Source organism: Helianthus annuus, chromosome 5 (genome assembly GCF_002127325.2).
Source record: "Helianthus annuus cultivar XRQ/B chromosome 5, HanXRQr2.0-SUNRISE, whole genome shotgun sequence".
NCBI classification, from domain to species: Eukaryota; Viridiplantae; Streptophyta; class Magnoliopsida; order Asterales; family Asteraceae; genus Helianthus; species Helianthus annuus.
The window spans coordinates 2003944-2026128 of record NC_035437.2 but is presented as its reverse complement, the minus strand read 5'-3'; the positions used below and the strand labels follow the sequence as shown (position 1 = coordinate 2026128).

Sequence of the window (22185 nt, the reverse complement as noted above, 5' to 3'; positions counted from 1 at the left end):
GTGACCACTTCTATGTCTTGTGCTTCCACTTGAAAACCGGCAAAATTGAGCTGATTGACAATTCAGCTGCTGAACAAGAGTCTAAGGATAGATACAAGGGGCTTCCAGACATACTGGTAATACAAAAACTTCTTCATATACATGTTATATTTTATGTAAAAGCTACCGACACAATATTGCTATGTTACAGAGAAGGGTATTGGTTTTATACCTACAAAAGGCTTTAAAACCAACACCAACTATAAAAGAACTTGAAACATCAGAGACATAAAGAAAAGTGATGGAATGGAGGACGAAGAATAACGGAGTAGACTGTGGAGTGTTTACTATGCGTCACATGGAAACATACAAAGGAGAGAAAACACTATGGGTGACTGGGTTTATGAAAGAAAATGAAGTAAACAACAGACAGAATTCACAACTTCATCTCCTGAGGCACAGATATCTAAGTAAAATCATTCTATCCGAACACAATGTGCATCGTGAAAAAGTAATTAAATTGGCAAATGCTTTCGATAAAAGGCCAGACAAAGAAAAGTATATGAAAGATTTGGAGAAAATAATCCCAGATAGGTTGAGAGCATTTATTAGAAAGGACTAGTAAACTTGTTTGATGTTGGATTTCTGTTTAATATTTAGACTTGTTAGATAACATTAATGTTTTTAATTTCGCATATATTATGTATAAAATCGCATGTTTGACATTGAATTGCTTAAAATATGCAAAATGGGGAATATAAACATACGAAATCAAAAATCCATTCCATAACACAACATGCGAATTTAATGGAACATGTAAAGCTTGAATGTTTTATTAAAATAAAGCACTAAAATAAACAAAGTTCATTCAAAAGATGAAAGAAACTCCATTTTCATCTTTATCGAGCATTTTAAGATAGTTATTGCATCCGCCAACTCTTTCAACTTCTTCTCATCCCTCTCACCCAGATCAACCATGAACATAACAGCAATTTCTTGAAAACTACTCACTTGCATCTGAGATAGCAAGTTCATAATTTCTTGTCTTCTCTTCATGTTTTCTGTTACACGAGAAATGTTGGTTTCCAACATCTCTTGACATGATCGATCCTCTTGAATTTGTTCCTGAATCCTTTTTCTCAAAAACTGCTTGATACTTGATTCAGAAGAGGATGTTGGTAGGTCTGCCATTTTTAATAGGATGTTTGAAATGGTGATAAAAAGATAAACTCTACAATAAAAGAAAAAAGCACTGAAAAATTATTGATATATATGAATTATTGAAATCAATTATTGAACTGAATTATTTGATTTGAATTATTGAACTGAATTATAAAACACACTGTGCGAAAATACATATAATTACTTTTAAAGCGTGCGAAATATAGAGCTAAATATGTTAAATACTTTCTAGTCTGCGAAATGTCCAACTTAAACATGCGAAATTAAATATTAAACTTCATTGTGTGTGAAATGTCCAACTTAAACATGCGAAATTATTCATATGATCCAATCTTAAATACCTGGGATATATTAAAAACACAACATGCGATATTTAAAACAACACATGCGATATGATAAACTCAACAAATAAAACCAGAAACATCTTATCTTCAACCTCGTTACAATCTAATAAAATGAAAATACCTTCAAATCAAATAAAACCCAAACCTCAACCGTAACCCTATGATGAAAAAGCCAAAACAAACATCCTAAATGACGAATCCAACATTTTCGGAATCGCCAATCTGGGTTCGGTACATGAATCAATCAAAAAGCCTACAAATTGAATTGATACGAACAATAATTAGATGGACAGTTATGAAACGAACTCGTAATCTGCTTCCTTGTTGACGGAATTCCCTGATTAGCCCTTAGATGTTTGAACAGAATGTCTGATATACCCTTATCTAATTATATTGAATCAGGACACGTGTATGGCTGTGGGCATCACGTACATAATGTACGATTAGGGGATTTGTATCCTACACTTTACCTATGTATATATATATATATATATATATATATATATATATATATATATATATATATATATATATATATATATATATATATATATATATATATATATATATCTAAACGGTATCAGGAGAAAACGTCTAAAAGTATGAGAATGGATTCTGGTCGAACACGTGGCGCGCGATAGCGGAGGGGTTTTTTGTCTTTTCAATCTTCTTTTTTTCCAATGCGTGTGTCACAATACTGCTTCATTTTTGGCGTCTAAGATTTTTTTGGCGTTTACTTAGATTCAATAACTACCTGGCAATTTACTGGTCTTTTTGACCTGTCTCGTTGAATTAATCGTTTTTGTGTCACATAGATAATATTTTGGCGTTTATGGCGTTCCCAAATTCATTAAAATTAATTAATAATTCTAACATCTTGGCATCCATGGTGTTACCAAATTCATTATACACTTTTAATAATTCAAACTTTATAATTTTTTGGTGTTTTGTAGATTTTACCAGTTGAATTAATTCCATATATGTTTTAAAGGTAAACTTTTTGGCGTTCATGGCATTCTTAATAATTCAAACGATTGCAATAAGACAAAATCAAAACAAACTAATAGTCTTCTATGTACAGGATTACATCAGAGATGTACCCATCGCTATGTTCATCACTTTCTTCAGATTCATCATCATATTGCGCATTGGCGTATAACGCCATTATCTCGTCTCATCGTTACTGCAACCTATGCTTAAATATCATGACAACCCTGGATCTTGCATCGTTCAAAGGTGCTAAATCACAGAGTTATTCAAGAAGATGTAGTCTCTCTGTCTTTAGCATTTCGTCCATCGACAATGAATATTCCACCCCGTGTCGCTAAGTCACTTTAATCAGTATCGTCAATATCATCATCATCATCATCATCTGCTGAAAATTTTTTCTTCAATCTTCTTATTACCTTTCGAGTCCTTTCACAATCGTCGGCCCTTGGAATCCCAAGGGCCAGAATATCCCTTTGAACGGCTTCATCCATACTAAGTATGGTCTTGATTGTCTTGACCTTCACCCTTCTCCTATCAGAGAACTTTAGGACGAAACGTCTCTCCGACCTCTCAAACCTCCATGAAATAACCTGAGCCATTTTTTTAAGTTGTATGGAGTGTTAAGTTTTGTTTACATGTTTTACTTATATAATGACTTTTTTTGCCGCCATGTAGGATGCAATCCTATAATGTGACAGGTAATTTTGGCGTTTTGAAAAGATAAATAAAGTCAAGTACCCATGGAGTGGCTTTTAATATAATAAATGTTAGTAATAAAGTTTTCGTCGTTTCAGTTTACTATTTGTAGTTACTGTTTGTTCAGCTTCATCTGTTATGACTGGAACACGTCCCATCTTTTAGATTTTGGCGTTTTGTATTTTTAATGGCGTTTAGATAAAGATGACACTTTGTTCTATTCTCTTGCACATTGTTTTATACATTTTTTGGAGTTTTTAATAATACTTGTCCAAAGTAATTTTATTATAGTTTTGGAGTTTGGAGTTTGGCGTTTGTGTCATCTTGGCATTTTACAAGCATTTTTTAGGGAAATAATGTATTTTTTAGCGGAAAATTAGATAACAAACCACAGAAAAAAATAGAAGCGAAAAAAATAAATTAAAAATCCAAATCCAATTTATCTCCCAAATCTTCACTGTCATTAGTCTCTTTCTTCTTTTGAAACTACAAGAACTGTCACAAATATATGGCGTTTTGGTTTTGGCGTGATTTTATTGTTGTTCGTCGTTGAAGTAGCTTTTGTGGATGTTGGAGATATAGATCGACGCCGTGTGGGTGGATGCTATTTGCTCATAATCTTCCTTATCATCATGGAGTCCAAAATAGCATTTACACTGGGATCGGTCTCTTCTTCTCATCCAATCCTTCTTCAAGAACACAAAATGACATATGACTGTCATCGATCTCTTTTTCTTGATGATTTGTCCATCTCATGCAACAAAATCTTATTGAGTTACCCCCCTCATGTAACAATCCATTCAGTGAAACTTCACGAAGAATAATACTGAATATCCAAGAAATGATGTTTGTCATCTTTGATTTTTTAAACGTTTTTGGCGTTTTATAGTGAGTGGTATTTATGAAACATGGCGTTTGTTTTTTGGTGTGATCAATGGAAGGTGCTGAGACATTTCTCTTTATAGGATGTCTTTGGCGCGTAGTTTAGGCGGAATATTATTATAACAAATGCAATTAATAAAGTAACCGTCGTCTCAGTTACTGTTTGTATTTACTGTTTTGTTCAGCTTTATCTGTTAAGTCTGTAACACTCTCATCTTTCAAGTTTGGCGTTTTATATTTAGTGGCTTTTTGTAGGCCAAGATGATAAAAGACACTAACTAAAACACAGAAAAAACTACAGAGGAAAAATAGCTTTTATTATTTGGCGTTTTGTATTTAGCTGGCGTTTTATATTTAACGGCGTTTATGTAAGAAACGATGTTTACCTTTTTACCCTTAATGAAACACGTTCCAAGTAATAAAATTGATGTTATTTACGAAAACGCCACCGCGCCAATCTTGTCCATAGATTGTTTTGATCTGACGGTCCATAAGCGTTCTCACACTTTTCACCGTTTTCCCTAAATCCTGACACTATATATATATATATATATATATATATATATATATATATATATATATATATATATATATATATATATCTTAAAAACGAGCACTTTTTTCTCTTTAATACGAATATATACAATTTTTATAACTTTAAAAACTATAATTACACTGTGCGTGTAATAATGATGTTATGAGTTAATACGGTATTGAAATGTACCTAAAAGTATGATTGTAAAAATTCCGAGTAGGTGCCAATTAATCTGTAATTAATTATCAATTAATTGAAATTATATATGCATTTAATACTTTTAGTTTTCATTTAAGTTTGATTTTTCTATAGTAACTTGTGTTCGTTAATCTTTTTAAAAAAGTTAAATACGCAGGTGTGTTTAATTTTTTATCTCGACATTCTAGTATAATTTTTGTTGAAATATATATAATACAAATGATGATGAATTGTTTTTGTAATTTTTTTAATTAGTTATATACTATTAAATTATATATATTAAAAAAATTATTAAATTGTACTTTAAATTATGTATGCCCTTAATACGTTTAGTTTTCATTTTATTTGATTATTCTTTAATAACTTGTGCTTGTTTACCTTTTTTAAAAGGTTGAATACGCAGGTGTTTTCAATTTTTATTTCTCGAAATTCCAGTATAACTTTTTGTTGAAATGGAGTTGTATTGAAAATAAAGTTTTTTTTAATCTTAAGCTATAACAATTGGCAGTAGTGTAGTAGTGTACTGACATTCATTTTTATGATCGGTGCCCGTATTGTTATTATTGAAACAGGTGATGGTATTTGTTTTTAAGGTTTCCAATATATATAAAAAAGATTCATTGTGCATATCATGACTTTAAATCTGAGTGTCAAATACCATATTGAAACCGTCACGAACCGAACCGATACCAACTGAATTCTCCCGCATCGTGCGGGAAAATTTCACTAGTTAATAATTAATAGCAATCGTTGAAAAAAATAAAAAAGAAAAAAGAAAAGAAGAATGGAAATGCAAATGCACAATAACCTTAGACAAACTAGGCCCTTAGGTTGGGCGACTGACAATAAACACCAATAGGTGGTCGGCTTCCCCATGTATCTTTAATTTCAGGCAAGTCCAACGTGGCTCGAAAACGATGAACTCGGGTGCGTTTGAGTTAGTCTAAGTCTACTAGTATAGACCTAAGACACGTACCAACTAATTAATCAAGTCCGATGAGATCACACATCAAAATATATAAAACTTGAACTTTATTAAAGGTTTTAGCTATTCACACATCCCAGTTGGCCTTTTAGACACACATATGTGCTGCGCTTTGGCCCAGCACATAGGTGGTTTGTTTGTTTTTTGATAGAAAAGTTGGGGTGTTGCTTTGTTGTTCGGTTGTGTTTTTTTGTTGAAAAGTTGTAGATTTGAGTTTTATTTTTATAAAACATATATATAATTTAAAGTTGATTTATAACGGTCGTTTAACGTGAGTGTACCAGTTGTAGTTGATTTATAAAAGTCGTTTATAAGATACGTTTCTTTATGCCATTGTTTTTATAAATGTTAACCAATCTTATTTTCTTAAATTACACGAACATGTTTAATAAAAACACCGTACAATAAGTTGCGCAAGAGACGTATGAAATAAGCACAAACAAACATGGTATACATATATATATATATATATATATATATATATATAGGGGAAGGTTCATTTGAGAAGAAGTTTAATGTGAGAAGAAAAAGAAGAAAGGGCATATTAGTAAAATACTATTTCATTTATAACCCATATCATTAATTTTTAACTTTTAATTAATTAATCAACAAATCATTAATTATCCTACATATAATCTACAAAACCTACACATATCAAAATTTTCCGACATATACCCTACACATTATAGAATTTTATCCTACACAGTCCAAATTATCCTACACACCTCGAAATATATCCTACACAACTCGTAATTTATCCTACACAACTAGTAATTTATTCTACACTTTAAATTAAGTTATTTTTTAATTTGGAAAAAGTATATATATTTTGAAAAGGAGTTACAAATTTAAATTACTTAGTTATTAAAAGGGAAGAATACGAATTAATGATTTTTGTAAGTTTACCAAAATACCCTTATATTAAAATTAAATGCAAATATTAAATAAAGTAAAATGAAGCATTCTTATTGGTTTTTCTTCTTACAAAAAAATTCTTCTCATTTGAACCCTCCACTATATATATATACAACACATGTAAAATTAATTTGTACACACAAAACATAAGTACAACTGAATGTCTAATACAAAATAAATACGATACAAACAAAAGCTACTGATCCTCTGGCGGTAGGGACGGTGGCAGTGGATGGGCGACAATCCCGTGGGAGAGCCGGGAGCTCCATGAGCGTCTCAATGATCCACATCTGGTATCGCTAAGAACGTTAGAGGCGCCGATCGAAATCCCGAGCCACCGCCTACGCAGCAGAAGACAAGTCGGCATAGACGTGTTGTGGGTACGGTGGCGGCTGCGGAGGTGGCGGTGGCGGGATATCATCACCAATGACGTGATCAGCCGGAGGCGAATGCGGAGGCGGAGGTGGAGGCTTAGTCTGAGCCTGGGCCTGACCCAGAGCCTCAAGCTGAGCGAGCTGAGCCACATCCTGAACATGTGGTGGCGCTAGTACTCCGTGCCTCAGCTTAATGACAACTGATATCACCTCCGGCGACACCTCTAGGTGATAAACCTGGTAATCTCGTGTCCGAAACCGCACACCAATCCCGTCAAACGTGTGCGTCAGCTGTGCTTCAATGTTTGCTAAATTATACTTGTATATTTCCTCTATCGAAGACTCACAAAATGTTGAAAATGAATGAAGAAATTATTTCCACTCCTTTTTAGTAAATTTCTCCCTGTTGTTCTTATTAGTATCTTGATTAATATGGAGTCGACAAAGAAACTTGTACGCTTTTGGGAAAACTTGTTCACACGCATTCATTAGCGTCAAGTCCCTGTCTGTTAAAATGAGACGCGGCTCCATACAGTCTACCAACATAGACTTTATCCTCTCCAACACCCATATGTAGTTTTCTACCTTCTCTGCATGAATTAATGCATGAGCAACCGAAAATGGTTGGTTCGTCGACGTCATACCTAGGACCTGAACAAACGTAAGATTGTATAAGTTTGTTTTATAGGTGGCGTCAATCATTAGCACATGCGGGAATGCACATCACATAGTAAATGAAAGTTTGTGGACAAAGAAAATATCTTCAACTACGTTCGTGGTCTGATTCCCGCGTATGTAATAAGTGAAATCTTTTTTGACAAGAAGGTTTTTGAGTTATTGCATTGGAGATTCACCGACCCTCATTCCGGCATTGATCTTCTGAAAAACACTGTGTATATCTTTCGGAATAATCTTTTTATCTGGGTTCTTTTTCGTCAACGTTCGACAGATGCTACAGTTTGGAATATCTTGATTTGCGAGCTGCAATCAGTCTTTTATCCTCCGAAGAAAGCCTTCTCGCATACGCGTGACCCTCTAAGTTTTCAATAGGAGTGTGGTTGTGCGTCGACTTCATCACCTCTAACCTCCAAACACTTCCCTTTGATTCCGTAAACCTTATCAACTCAAACGGGCAACCTATTTTCTTGCTACCTGTTTTCCTCACTGTAGCTACACTCTTATACTCTCCACCAAGAGTGCATTAAAACCAAACCTTGAAATTATTTCCTCTTTTATTCGATCTTTTAATCACCATAACGTAACTGTTGTCCTTTCCCGTCTTTCGTACCCAATCCACCAACTCATCACGTGACGAAAAGGTCCGGTTTGTCTTAAATGAAAATATAATTGGGTAAGAGCCTTCCTCATCAACTAACAGATCCTCCTTCTCACCATCGTCTCCCTGGCCCGGATAGTCTTGTTGTACAAAGTTCTGGTCACCACTATCTCCCTGGTCCGGATAGTCTTGTTGTACAAAGCTCTGCTCACTACCGTAACCGTAGTCGGGATAGTCTTGTTGTACAAAGCTCTGCTCACCACTATAACCGTGGTCGGGATAGTTTGGCTGACCGTACGGGTATTCAGCCTGAGGATATGGTTCACTTCCGTATTCGTAATTCGAATAGTCGTGTTGTGTGTACGAGTCTTCCACAGGGATATTCAAGTCTAGCTGCACCGTATTGTAACGATAACGAATGCTAAAGACAACCTCCTCCTCCCTCATATTGGACGGGACCGGTTTCTCATACGAGTCAGAAATAGCGGTTCATTCGTAAAAATCTGGAACAACGGACTCGTCAGAGTATTGATTGAAAAGCTAGTTGCTAAACCACGACATCGTATTTTGAAGAAACGCCACTAAAACAACAAAACACACGTTTGTTTGAAACACTTTTGCTATTTGGAATTTGAATGAAATGTCGAATGCGTTGTCTGCCTTCTTAAAGCACCAACATTGGGGTCCGAAGCGTCGCGCTTTGACCAAAGCGCAGCGCTAAGGGTTCCTTATGACCCGGCTGACAACATCATACCGAATCAAATCCCGTATCAAGTCGTATCAAGGTCACATCTCCTTTTTTTCTGGAAAAGAACCCTAAACGTCGCGTCTTGACCAAAGCGCGGCTCTTCAAGGGGCGTGGAAATAAGGATGCGTATGTGAATATCATATTCCTTATTAAATTTCGTATATGTTGTTCATCTTATGTATTGAAACAAAACGCTCATCGTTGTGTTATTATTGCAAAAGTTATACTTAGACCATGCGTAGTGGGCAATATTCACCCTTGGACGTTTTGCGTCATGTGACAGCCCAGTCAGCAATGCGGCATTATTAGGCGTTTTTTAAAATGGGTGTAGTGGGGATGTGGAGATTGTGGGGCATTATGTTTGTAATAAAATAAAAAAACATGCAAAAAATCTTATTGGCCAAATAATAAAAACTGAAATGTGATTGGACAACAAAAGCCCCCTTAGGCGTGATTTAAAAAATGCCCATACAACAAAACTACCAAACACGCCCATGCGTAGTGGGGATGAGGTCGATATGGACGTGATTGAGCCTCAAAAACGCCCAAATTTACAACCACTACAGGTGGTCTTACGTGTGATCATAATGATGTGTATAAACGATTGAATATACAAGAAATGCAAACAATTAAAAAACCTAAATGTGCATTCAATTGTTGTTGATTTAATTATACAAGTAAAGCAGACGATTAAAAAAACTAAATGTCCATTCAACTGTTGATTACAGTTTTGTAAAGAGTTTTTTTGTCACTACCAAATTAATAAATAGTCATTTTCTCTTTGGTTTAGCCACGATGAATTGATACAAGACAAATTTACTAATGAAATGTCGAAAATAAAAGATGAAAAACTAATTATACTTTTTTATTAAAATATTACGTATCATTTATTATTTTAATCTGGAAAAAGGGTACTCTTACATATAATAACTCGTTTAAATAATAACATCTTCGTACATTTTGAAAAACTTCACTTCCATAAACTCTTGCAGTTTAGCAATCTTTATTTCACATACTTGTATATAAATTTACATCGAGATAGTTAGTAAATGGATAACAAGCTGCACCACTACTTTTTTTTAAATAGCAATCTTTATTTCACATAAACTTGTTTATAAACTCTTTAAAATAAGAAAAATGATGGAAAATTAAAGAAGACTTGTGGAACTACCAACTACCTGTAGGCTCGCTTATTATTATTATATTATATTATATTATATAAGAAATTCTTTATGAGGAATAGAACTTGGTCTCAATCGGGTCCTTGTTAATCAAATAGATGCAAAATCAAGGGACTTCTTTCCATCAAGAGATTTCTCAAAGTAGTTTTTCAAGAACTCTCCATATATGACCTCCTTATATCGAGCCACCCCGTCACGAGCCACCAGCTCAGGAAACGGCCCAATTTTTGTTGTGGGCAGTGGTGCGATGAATCTTGGGACCGACACTCTTGACTCGACGTCCGTGGTTCTCACTCTGTGTTCTGCACTTTTGTACCTTCCATTGCTTAAAATCTAACATAAACACCTCAAAAGACTAAGTTAACGACTAATTGTTCATCTATTTGGTAAGGAAGATTAGTTTTTGCATGTCATCTAAGTGTCTAACCTGCAGTGAATCACCAACATTAATAACCAAAGCACCATGCATGGGTGGAATCTCAACCCACACCTCATTTCCCGGTAGTGCATTTTGATCACCTTTTTTCACGTATAATCCACCAATTCCATCTTGTAGAAGCACTGTGAGAATGCCTGCATCTGAGTGGCTCCCCACGCCAACGGTTAGGTCCGGGTTAGGACATGCTGGATAGAAGTTCAGGTTCACCAAGTTAAAACCCGTAAGTTCCTGGAGTCGTGAGTCGTCTAGTTTTACCCCGAGGTCCCCGATGAGTGCTTGTAGTAGCTTTTGCGCCATCTCCGACGAGGTCTTTATGAACTCGAGGACCACCTCCCTACGTACGGATCATACAAACACTAAATAGTTAGATGATGCAATTCCAACCCACACCTAAAAACATCTGGATGTTGTCACATAAGTAATCAGACTAAATTAGCAAGATTTTACAGCTAGTGGTTTTGGATTCTTAGAATTTTTTTTATGTGTAGCTACTAATTTACGAATTGATGTGTTTGCATGTGGTTTTTGGATTATTTAGGTTTCTAGGGAGTGCTACTTTCATAAGGGGACTCACTGTGTTAGATCTATTTAGACTCCCACTTATAGAAACAAAAAAAAATCTCAAAAACCACCTACAAACACTTTTACAAAACCCTAAACCACCTACACATAAAAAAAAATAAAAAATAATAAAATAATAAAAAAAAAAAAAACCTTTGGATATTCTTACTTGCAGTCATTAGGCCAAGACTCACGAGCATCTGCATCATTGGTATAAATCATGCCAAGAAAGTCTTTCCACTCTAAAGCCTTCTCATTCTCAGGAATAAAGCTAGTACCATACTTGACCAGGGGACTAGGTCTAACTTCCTTGAGATACACAGCCTTCTTCTCCGCTGGTTGACCGAAAAACTGGTGCGCTGTAACTTTAAGCGAGTCCAACACTTCCAACGGCACACCATGGTTAACCACCTGGAAGAACCCTAGAGTTTCAGATGCATGGACAATGGCCTTCACCACTTGTTCATGGTTGGGACCATCAAGCTCAGATAGATCAATGGTCACGTTTTCTAGTGAACCGGCAACCTCTTGCTTGTTGATTCGGAGGTCTGGTGGTTGGATGTAACGACCCGGTACCTCAGTAAGGCCCAAGTCCACCAGACCTTTGACACCATTGCCTTCTTTCACGACAAAGTTCAAGAGTGAGTTATCATCATTAAAGTAGCTGGGAGCCATTTCAATGTTGCAATTAATTGGTAAGTTTCTTATACTGTCGTGCTTCCTGAGTGTCCCAAACAGGCAATATATATGGCCATTCTTGGACACTGGTAAGGGCCGCCACCTGTATATATTTTCAACATTTGTGAGATACGAGTCAGCATTTTGTTTCTGGCCGGGTTAATAAAATACGGTAATTTGGAAGAACCCGGTTGACTTTTAACTCATATATAACGTTACTAGGTTATCACCCGTGAATACTTACGGGTTGTGAATCTATTTTTCTCGCAAGGGATGTGTCATATTTACCAGAGGAGAACCGAGTCATTTTGGAGGTTCGTAAGGCACAAATTCGAGCTAAATATATGTATTTTTTTTAAGTATGTTGTCTTTTTTCTTTCTAGTATGTTATGTTTTTTTATGACCCTGTAATGTTTTTTTATGAAATTATGTTTTTATTTTTAATTTTGTAGTTATTAGAATTGTCATTTAATTTTAAAAAATAAATATTTAAATAAATAATTAGTTAATCAGGACATGGGCTCCATCCATACCCTCCAAATTAAAGGGGGCACGATAAAGCCCCCATGCTGACATGGCAATGACGTGGATCCTAGTTGGCATGATAAAGCCCAAGGGGGCTCCATCCACACCTCATAACCTAATAAATGATAATTGCATAATGAATAACGTAAATTAATCAAATGATAACGTCTGTAAAATTAAACAATTATAAAATGTAATACTGACAAAAATAAAGTTGTTTTACATTCGTTCTATATCATAGCTTAAGGAATACTAAATAATTTAAGCGGCAACTTCTTCATTAACTTCTTCTTTAACTTCTACTTTAACACGTGCAAGACGTCTAGGAATACGGATCATAGTTTCTGCGCCTCTAAAAACCATCATATCAAATTTTGACTCGGAAATCATGTCGAAGATAATAAAGTGTTCATCTTGAATTTTCATGTCTTCTTTAATGCGATTTCATCCTTTAGTCATATAAAAATTTTGACCATATTTTTCCATAACAACCAATCATGTACGGTTAGGAAAAACGGTTATAGTAACATGTTTCGTAGGTAGTATGTTCTTCAACTTATATGATGAACAAAAAATCTATCGATAAGCTGCAAGTACAAAAATAATTATTTATATTAAAGAAAGTTTTATAAAATTTGTCAAATACTACTATAGTACAAACTTAAAAAAACAAATAAAATCTTTACCAAATGTTCTTTATGTTCAGAGAATTGCGATGTTTGGCAATATAAGAAATCACCTTGAGCAAGTGTCAAATCTTGATAAAAGTATATTAATCTAAAAGTTAGACTACTTTCGTACTGAAACAAAAGCAATGAATTCTTTGGTAGTATTAGTGACTGAATCATATTGGACCATCCGTCGTGGAAAAAGTATGAAGAACCTGCTTTCCTAATTTTGAGTGTAAAAATTCTTCCATCCATCGTAATGATTCGAACCATACCATTAAGAGCTAACTTATAATCAGTTACCCAATTGTGGTAACTTCTTAGTAAAATCTGTATACAAAGTAAAAATTAATACAAACATATAATAAAGAAATAAATTTGATAATAAGATCTACATACCCAAGAATTCATCTTGTTGTTTGATAGATGACGTAAAAAACAATTAAGCATCTTCAATGATATATGAACTTCGAATTGGATGAAGATGATTAGGTATGATGAATATTTATAAGACAAACTTATTTATGGTTATAATAATAGGCTCAATTATGGTCCAAGTAATTGTCTATTATTTGCACAAATATATCATGATTCTATAAAAGAAAATATATTACTAAATTATAATACATAAAATTTGTAAATACAAATTTAAATATATAAATACAGTTATTCACGAAATTATGTATTATATGAAAATTTATAAAAAAAAAATTCGGATTGTGTTTTTTTTTCGGATTGTTTATTAACAAAAAAATAATTTACAAATTTGTTATTAAATGTATTTAATACTTTCTATATATTGATTATATTTTATATTTAGAAACAGTTTTATTAACTACATAAATATAAATTGACTATCTATTTAATACTTTTCATAACAGTGTTAATAAAAAAAACAGTTTCCAAAAATACTCATACAAGTTTATAATCAAACATAAATCGTGTTATTTATGAAGAGAAAGGCATCCATAAGTAGATTAATTGCCATATAATTTAGTCTTTTGAATGTTTAAATTTAGATGTAATTACATAAAAAACATGGAAACTATTGTATGACATACAAATTTAATTAATGTAATAAAATAAAATGATTATTTTATATTTTTAAATTTTAATATTCAAATAAACATAAAAGTATTGACATATTAATAAACAACCGAAAAAAGAATCATACAATACAAATGCATAAAAATTTAAAAGAAACGTAATGCATATTAAACAATGGCCAGGGGCCGCCACTTGTATATATTTTCAACGTTTGTGAGATAGAGTCATGGTCAGGGGCCACCACTTGTATATATTTTAAACATTTGTGAGATACGAGTCAGCATTTTGTTTCTGGACGGGTTAAATAACGTTATATTTCATTGTCTTCGAAGATTTAGGAATAGGTAAGAGTTTTTTATTAAGTGCATAAACACACCTCTCTTTCATAATAAAGAAGTCATTTTTCTATTAAGCATTATCTGATCTCATGTAAACATTAATCTCTTATACAAAAAGCAACTTGCGTCTCTTCGTTAATATATCCTTTTTTGACGGAATCGTTGTGACGTTTCCTTTTTTTAAGCACCGATTCACCAACAATTTACAGTTATCTGTTAACAACACCGTTTCCTTCTTCCCACATCCCAACCGCCCAATCTTGCCATCCCTATTTTCTCCCAGCCTTCAAAATCTTTGATCCAAAAACTTCCGCGTTTGACATAAAGGTACGTTCTTAATCTGTACAATTTTGCATCCCTATGTGTCTCCTTCACATCGCTTCTCTAACTCCTTCACTTCTCTATCCCCTGTTTTGTTCAAAACAACACTTTGGAATCGAAAATAAATTTTATAAGCATCATACATCAGCTAATATAATATGAATTAACGGTTTACTGGACTGATTTTGAACAAACATTTAAAACATGTATCCCAAAATCACTGAACAAACCCTTAATTAACATGTATCCCTTAAACCAATTCATTCTTTGTAATCATCGACCAGTGATGAACATCCAACCAATCGCAAACAGTAATCTATCAATTTGTGGCGAGTCAAAAATGATAAATAACGGCAAACAAAAGAACCCCAACATCGCTCTGTATATTCAAGAAGGAAATAAAGAGATAAACATGGAAAACTCAATATCTTAGAGATGTTACCATGATGTAGAACTTGTCTGATAACTTCTACAAAGGATGGATTCGATTTACGACTGGAAAATGGAATCAGAAAGGAATTTAGGTAACCGGATGAAATTGATTAAGGTTGAAGCGGTGGACCGGTGGTTGTTGACAGAATCATGGTGTTTTATTTACTATTTCATAGTTACTAAACTTGAAAGATGATTTTTGATCCACAATAGCTATTTATTATTTGACATTTTATTTTTTATATTGTTTATATTAATACGTATGTAACAAATAAAGTGGTTACAAGAGGAATATTTTATTTCTGTTAAAGCATATCTAACAAACACATACATATTAAAATCTATGTTCCTTTAGTCTTCACCGTCACAAGATATGATATGATCATATGTTGTATAAAATCCCAAAATAATGACTTTCTTCATCTTCGTTCTTTTGATTTTGATGAAATTCTTTTTTTGTTTGTATACGTATTAGTTTGGAATAACCATATAAAAAGAAATGCAAACACACCTGTTATAATAAACTAATGGACGCCTACTGCTTTTTTTGTATGGATTATATTTTTTGGGATTTTATTAACAATAATTTATCTAATAGTTAGCATTGTATGCTTTCTGTGTTCAAGTTTTTGGACCCACAATCATATTATTATACATGAAAACTAGAAGCATAGTCAGAAATGTAAAACCGTATAACTAAATCAGAGCCAAACCATTACTAACGATTTGGTTTGGTTCGGTTTTAGTTTTGTACAGTTCGGTTTCAGGTTTTTTTTTTTTTTTTTTTTTGTAAAAAACCATTATCAATGGTTTGGCTAATCACGGTTTTAACTAAAACCGTCAAAACCAGATCGTGAACACCCCTATTAAAGACATTCATAATTAACGCCCCGCCGCAACGCGCGGGTTAACGTCGACTCGTTATATATAATTAGTGTTGAGCACCTCGCGTTGCGGTGCAGGTGAACACCAATGCCACACTACTGCCAGCGACTATCAAAACTTAAGTTACGGCGTGTTAATGCGAAAGAATTAAACCGAACGTATCTAATACTAATAAAAGAGTAACTTTAATGCCACATGGCATTTTCTTATATCAAAGGATTTCACCAAAATGCCATATGGCAATTTATCATGCTACCTCAACAATATAATAAATAATAAGTAAACTAATATAAAGAATATTAAATGGTTGAAGTTAATATATATTAGAAATAATCTTATATTCATGAATATAGCTCTTCATTATTCTTAATTCTTAATAACTAATATTAATTATCTACTTACCTATACTTTAGTATAATATCTTTACTTTAGTAAATAAAAACATACTTATCAAAGGAAGAGAGTAACTTTAATGCCACATGGCATTTTCTTATATCAAAGGATTTCACCAAAATGCTATATGGCAATTTATCATGCTACCTCAACCATATAATAAATAATAAGTAAACTAATATAAAGATTATTAAATGGTTGAAGTTTATATATATTAGAAATAATCTTATATTCATGAATATAGCTCTTCAATATTCTTAATTCTTAATAACTAATATTAATTATCTACTTACCTATACTTTAGTATAATATCTTTACTTTAGTAAATAAAAACATACTTATCAAAAGAAGATGAGATAACCAAAAATTTATATACCCGTCACTATTTGACGTAACCAAAAATTTAAAACCTCATCACGTTTATAATTTGTTATTATCGTTTTCACAAATGTTAAACATATGTATAAACAATATATATATATATATATATGTATGTATATGTGTGTGTATGTTTAATATATAATCTTAGATCATTAACTAATTACATTCTATCTTCTACTTTGATAACACTTTTAAAATTAGAAAATATTAATTTGAAACAAAATATACTAATTATTTTGTATTAAAAAACAACATTCTTACTTCGTAAATGCATCATTTAAAATGAGTAGTGTTATATTTTCTTTAATTTTGTATGTATAGTTCATATTAGGGTTATTTGTATTCATATGAAAATTTATATTAATTATGCATGATGCAAGAAATAATATGAAATATAAAAAATAATTTAAAACTTATAATCGTGATATCCTTCAAACACAACCAACCTCAACAATAATATATATTTTAAAAAACTCATTTAAGTTTATATAAATAGAAAACACACTTATTTCCCTAAAGAATTCGATCAACTCCATGATTATTTTAAAGACTTTCATTTTCTATCCTCAAACCCATGTAATACATGGGTCTATAAACTAGTAACATATAAAAGAATAACTAAGTCGATCTAGGACCCTTGTGCTACGATGAACCTGTCAAACGGGAAAAATAGACGATGTAGAAACGTTTAACCACACAAGCACGTTGCGCCGTGTTAACTCGCAAAATTTAGAACGGAACGAAACGAAAATTTTGCGAAAAATGAAAATTATAGAGGACCAAAGTTTTGGGGTTAAAAGTAAAATAAAAACAAATACTTTTGGTTTAAAAGTAAATAATCAAATGGTTTTTGGTTAAAAATAAAAAAATCAATTTTTTTTAAAACTCACAAAGCATAAGTTACAACACTCCTGTACCTGAAAAATGTTGCAAATTATTGTATTAGGTAATAGGTAATAGGTAATTAGGTAATAGGTATATTGTTAAAGCTATTAATGCACTCCATGTATATATAGAAAATTGATTAATGTTTAAAAATGTTTGTAAGAAATACTTAATTTTTTTATAAAATTTTGCTAAAACGATTAATATTGTATAAAATGTTTGTAAAAAAACCCTTTATATACACCGCATATAGGCCTATACGTGACGTATAGGAGCAACCAGACCAGAACTGACACAAATTATAAACTGATTTTTATGCAACCCTACGTGATGTACATAAACCCTGAAGTGTGCAAATAGACACTTTGGTTTTGACAATAGTGTGAGCCAAAATTAAATGTAAACAATATAGACTTTTTTTAGATTAAGGGAAAAATTAGCAGTTAAAGAAAAACCACTTGTGGTTGTCGGCCCCCCCCCCCCCACCCCACACTTGATTAGCATATAGAGGTTTGACCAACTTGATTATCATGAACGTGGTTGGTTGTACGTGGTTATTTTCATCATAACAGAAAAGCAATAATTTATGAAGAAGAACACCGGGAACATGGGCGGCTGTTTGACTTTTTCATAAGAGACGGGGGAGATGACAAGAGATATGTGGGCTTGATAGAACATCAAGTGGAAAGGAGAGTGTGGTACAAGTTGAAGAAGACAATAATGGTAGGTTTATGTTTTATGGTAGGTAATACTATGTTTCACATAATTTCTTTTTAAATATAAATGGCCCCGCATTTTCTAATATCTTTTTTGCATATCTTAAAATTTGGATAGAAAAGTTAATGGACATATGGAAAGGGGAATAAGTGGCAGCCCGATCGGGTGGCAGCCCGATCGGGTGGCAGCCTGATCGACTGGCAGCTCGGTCGGCTGGCCACTCGATTCGAGTGTACGGCGCGATTAGTTTTGCGATTTCGGTTCGCGTGCTAAGCGTTGCGATGCGACATAGTTTCCTATTTAAATTACTTTTAATCCCAACTACTATATCAACATACAATCATCCTATTTTAACTTGCATTTAGCGTTTGCGATTCGATTGCGATTGAGTTTCGATTGCGTCTCGATTAATCACCACAACATAAATAAACATGCACAAGTAACACATAAAAGGCACACACACAAGTAGTCAAGTACCATAATCAGAACGCGTAATTCGAGTTGCGAGTGCGATTGCGATAAGCGATAAAGCGATAAAACACGCGATAAATATGGATTAAACCTTGATTATTAATAAGTACTCCACATAATACAACTAACGTAAAAGCATAAAAAGACTATCTACAAGTCAAAGAAGTCAAAACAGGAATTGAGCAAGGAGTAATAGATCGCAATTAGCAATCGTGTCTCCCTTTGACTTCAATCTTGACTTTGACTTTCGAATCACGGGGTGTTACAATTAGCATTGGCAACCTTGGGGCAGTTTTGCTTGAAATGATTTAAATCACCAAAATTGAAACATGCTCTTGGGCGAGTCTGAGTAGGGGTTGCTTGACTCTGGATACAGCAGGTTGCAGCTGGATGTCCAAATAGACCACAGATTGTATACTGGCGATATGGAGAATTTATTGCATGATGATACTCGCAATGGTTGCACCGAGGTTGCTTTCCATGATAAAATCCTTTAAAGGGTACCGAATTTAGTGGAACAGGTGCAGGAATTGCAAAACTCTTTGAAGTCTTGCGCTTCCTAGAATTTTTTAGAAGATTCGGCCTTTGTTCTTTTTGAATTCTCATTAGTAGTTTTGGCGTTTCGTTTCTTGTACTTAGAAAATTTAGCGTTAACTTTGATTTAGTCAAATCTTATAAGTCTCGTTTTTGTATTTAGAATATACAGTGTTGTGGTTTTTGTTTTGAAATAAGAGTTGTTTGAAAATAAACTTTTGTAATATTTTTGGATAAGAGAATACAAACCGAGATAATGGTTTGTATTATAAAATTCTTTACCCGTTAAAAATTTATTGTTTTTAAGACAAAATATTTTGAATTAAATTTTTAAAACAAAGAAACTTTGTGTTTGAAATTTTGAAAATTCTCATCCAAATGGTAAAAATTTGAAATTTTGAAAGACAATTGTAGTGTTTTGAAAATGAAATAGGATCTCGTAGTGTCGTGAAATGAAATGAGATTTATTTCAACTGTATTGAATCAAACATATCACCGAAGGTAATATGATGAAATAATACTGGGAAAGGAAAGTTGTTTCGATTGTCGCGAAGAGCAAACATATTACCGAAGGTAATATGAATGAGTAGTGTTACAAAGGTCGCTTAAAAATCATTCGGTAGGGTCAAGATTGATAGGTCTTTATAATGCTTCACGAAGACATGCTTTAGCATATAAGTGGACACTCACCCTAAGAGTTCCCAGGTAAGAGTGACTGGTCCGAAAATGCGGATTTGTACGAACACTCTAGCTAGCCTTAGACAGAAAACTCGGGGTACAGACATCCACCCTTCCAGATTGCATGTGTTCACATTATTAAAACCCAAGATTTTGACGAAAACGTTTGAGGAAAACATTTAAGAAATCTTTTGATACAAATCGTTTGAGATAAAACATGTTGTAAAATATTTTGACAAAAACATTTAAGAAAACATTTTGAAAAATATTTCAACGAAAATGTTTTGAGAAAACATTTTGAGGAATACCCTAAGGCATGAAGCCTAAGGTTCAGGATAAATCATCTAAGGCTAGATGATTTGTAATTCATAGAATAGTTATGGCACGAATAAAGATGAGGATTTAGGACAGAGTTCCTGATGGAGAGCGTGAAACCCGAGCTTTAGAGTGGTTAATTATCATGTTTTATGTGTATTTGATGTGTTTACTTGCTTAGAATGAAGTAACTATGAGATTTTGGTGATTTGTAGGTAAAACACATAAATCGGTGCATTTACGATGGTTTAAGATGAAGTTGTGAGCTTTGGATGGGATATTGCAGTTCGAGGATGAATATTGAAGTTGTTCTGGTGATATGAAGGTTCACGAGTGAAAGGAGTATGCAAGAACAAAGTTCAGGAACCATTCGGTACTTAATTGGAAGTTGCTTTGTGCCTTAATATGCACAGAAACACTATACCATAGGCCACAGTGTACACCGTGACCCACAGTTCAGGACATCTGTTCATCAGCAACACTACACTGTGACCCTCAGCATACACCGTGACCCCCAATTCAAGGTCCCTGTGGTGCACAGTAACATTACACCGTGACCCACGGTTGGGAACCGTGGCCCCCAGTTCAGAACCTCTGTTAGCGCAGCAAAGGTAGACCTTGACCCACGATGTGGGACCGTGAGCCACGGAACGGCGTCAACATCATGGCAGCATTGGGTGACTTATTTTGGAGCATCACGTGCACTGGAGACCAAGGGGATTGATTCATTTATCAATTGGTAACATCATATCAATTCAATACACACATTGACTTTGGCGATGCATCTTAGACTTGTTGAGAATAAAGTGGGCCGACATAAGGGACACACAAGTCAACAAGCATCACTTTTGGGGCCTTGGGGAGAAGTAATTAAAAACACGTGAAAGTGGGCTTTGTGTGCACTTGAGAGGTTTGGAGAGGAAATTAATTAACTATCATCACACTTGGGCCGAGAGGTGCACTGGAGAAATAATATCATCACAATATCACGTGAAGGTTTTTGGGGTCTTTGGGGGTCTTTGGGGGTCTTTGGGGGATCGATCACATCATCATAATCATCATCGGTTTTGACGGCTGTTGTGGTTGACTTCTTGGAACAACATTAACAACATCAGGAACATCATCATTATTATCATATGAGCCATCATCACGACATTAGCAAACATCATCATCATTGACATCGAATTGATTTTTGGGGGAACGAAATTCTTAATTATTATTATTGTCTTTATTATATTATAATGAGGAGGATGATTTTAGTTATTATTGAAGCCCTTGAAGATCATTCAACCAACATGAGCGGCTAGTCGTTTTATGGTTTCCTCCGGATGGAGGGTTTTGTAAGTTAGATAATTTTATGTGTTTGTGACAATCGTATAACTCGGTGATCTAAGCATTCGATGATTTTCACCTTGATTTGATTTATTGGTTGTAAACAATTGCATTTATTTAAACCTTAATTTCTAAGCATTCAGTTCCCGAGAGTTCTAGTAATTAGGATATATTTGACTGGGGTTAGGGTTTGTAATTGTAATTGATAATCATTCGATAACCTCCCGTTATGTATTGACCGGAGTACTTAGTCGTTGGTTATCACAATTGATGAATTAGGTTAAACATTTATGTCTATGT

At 33.7% G+C, this 22185-nt stretch overlaps 1 protein-coding gene across 1 annotated transcript; it reads right to left on the bottom strand.

Annotated features, from left to right (window-relative positions):
• Positions 1-10177: 10177 nt before the first annotated feature.
• On the bottom strand, positions 10178-12006 carry LOC110878126 (scopoletin 8-hydroxylase). Its single transcript, XM_022126385.2, has 3 exons — positions 11455-12006; positions 10713-11058; positions 10178-10618 (listed from the first exon to the last, which is right to left on the bottom strand). Exons 1-3 carry the CDS (start codon positions 11958-11960, stop codon positions 10376-10378), a joined length of 1095 nt encoding a protein of 364 aa, XP_021982077.1. The 5' UTR covers positions 11961-12006; the 3' UTR covers positions 10178-10375.
• Between the last annotated feature and the right edge of the window lie 10179 nt (positions 12007-22185).

Bases quoted from the DNA above. Each gene is read 5' to 3' on its own strand.
- LOC110878126 (XM_022126385.2), bottom strand. From the start codon at position 11,960: ATGGCTCCCAGCTACTTTAATGATGATAACTCACTCTTGAACTTTGTC. The intron at 11,059-11,454 runs GTAAGAATATCC...ATCCGTACGTAG, and splicing joins TCTTGGCCTAATGACTGCAA to GGAGGTGGTCCTCGAGTTCA. The intron at 10,619-10,712 runs GTTAGACACTTA...TGTTTATGTTAG, and splicing joins ATGTTGGTGATTCACTGCAG to ATTTTAAGCAATGGAAGGTA.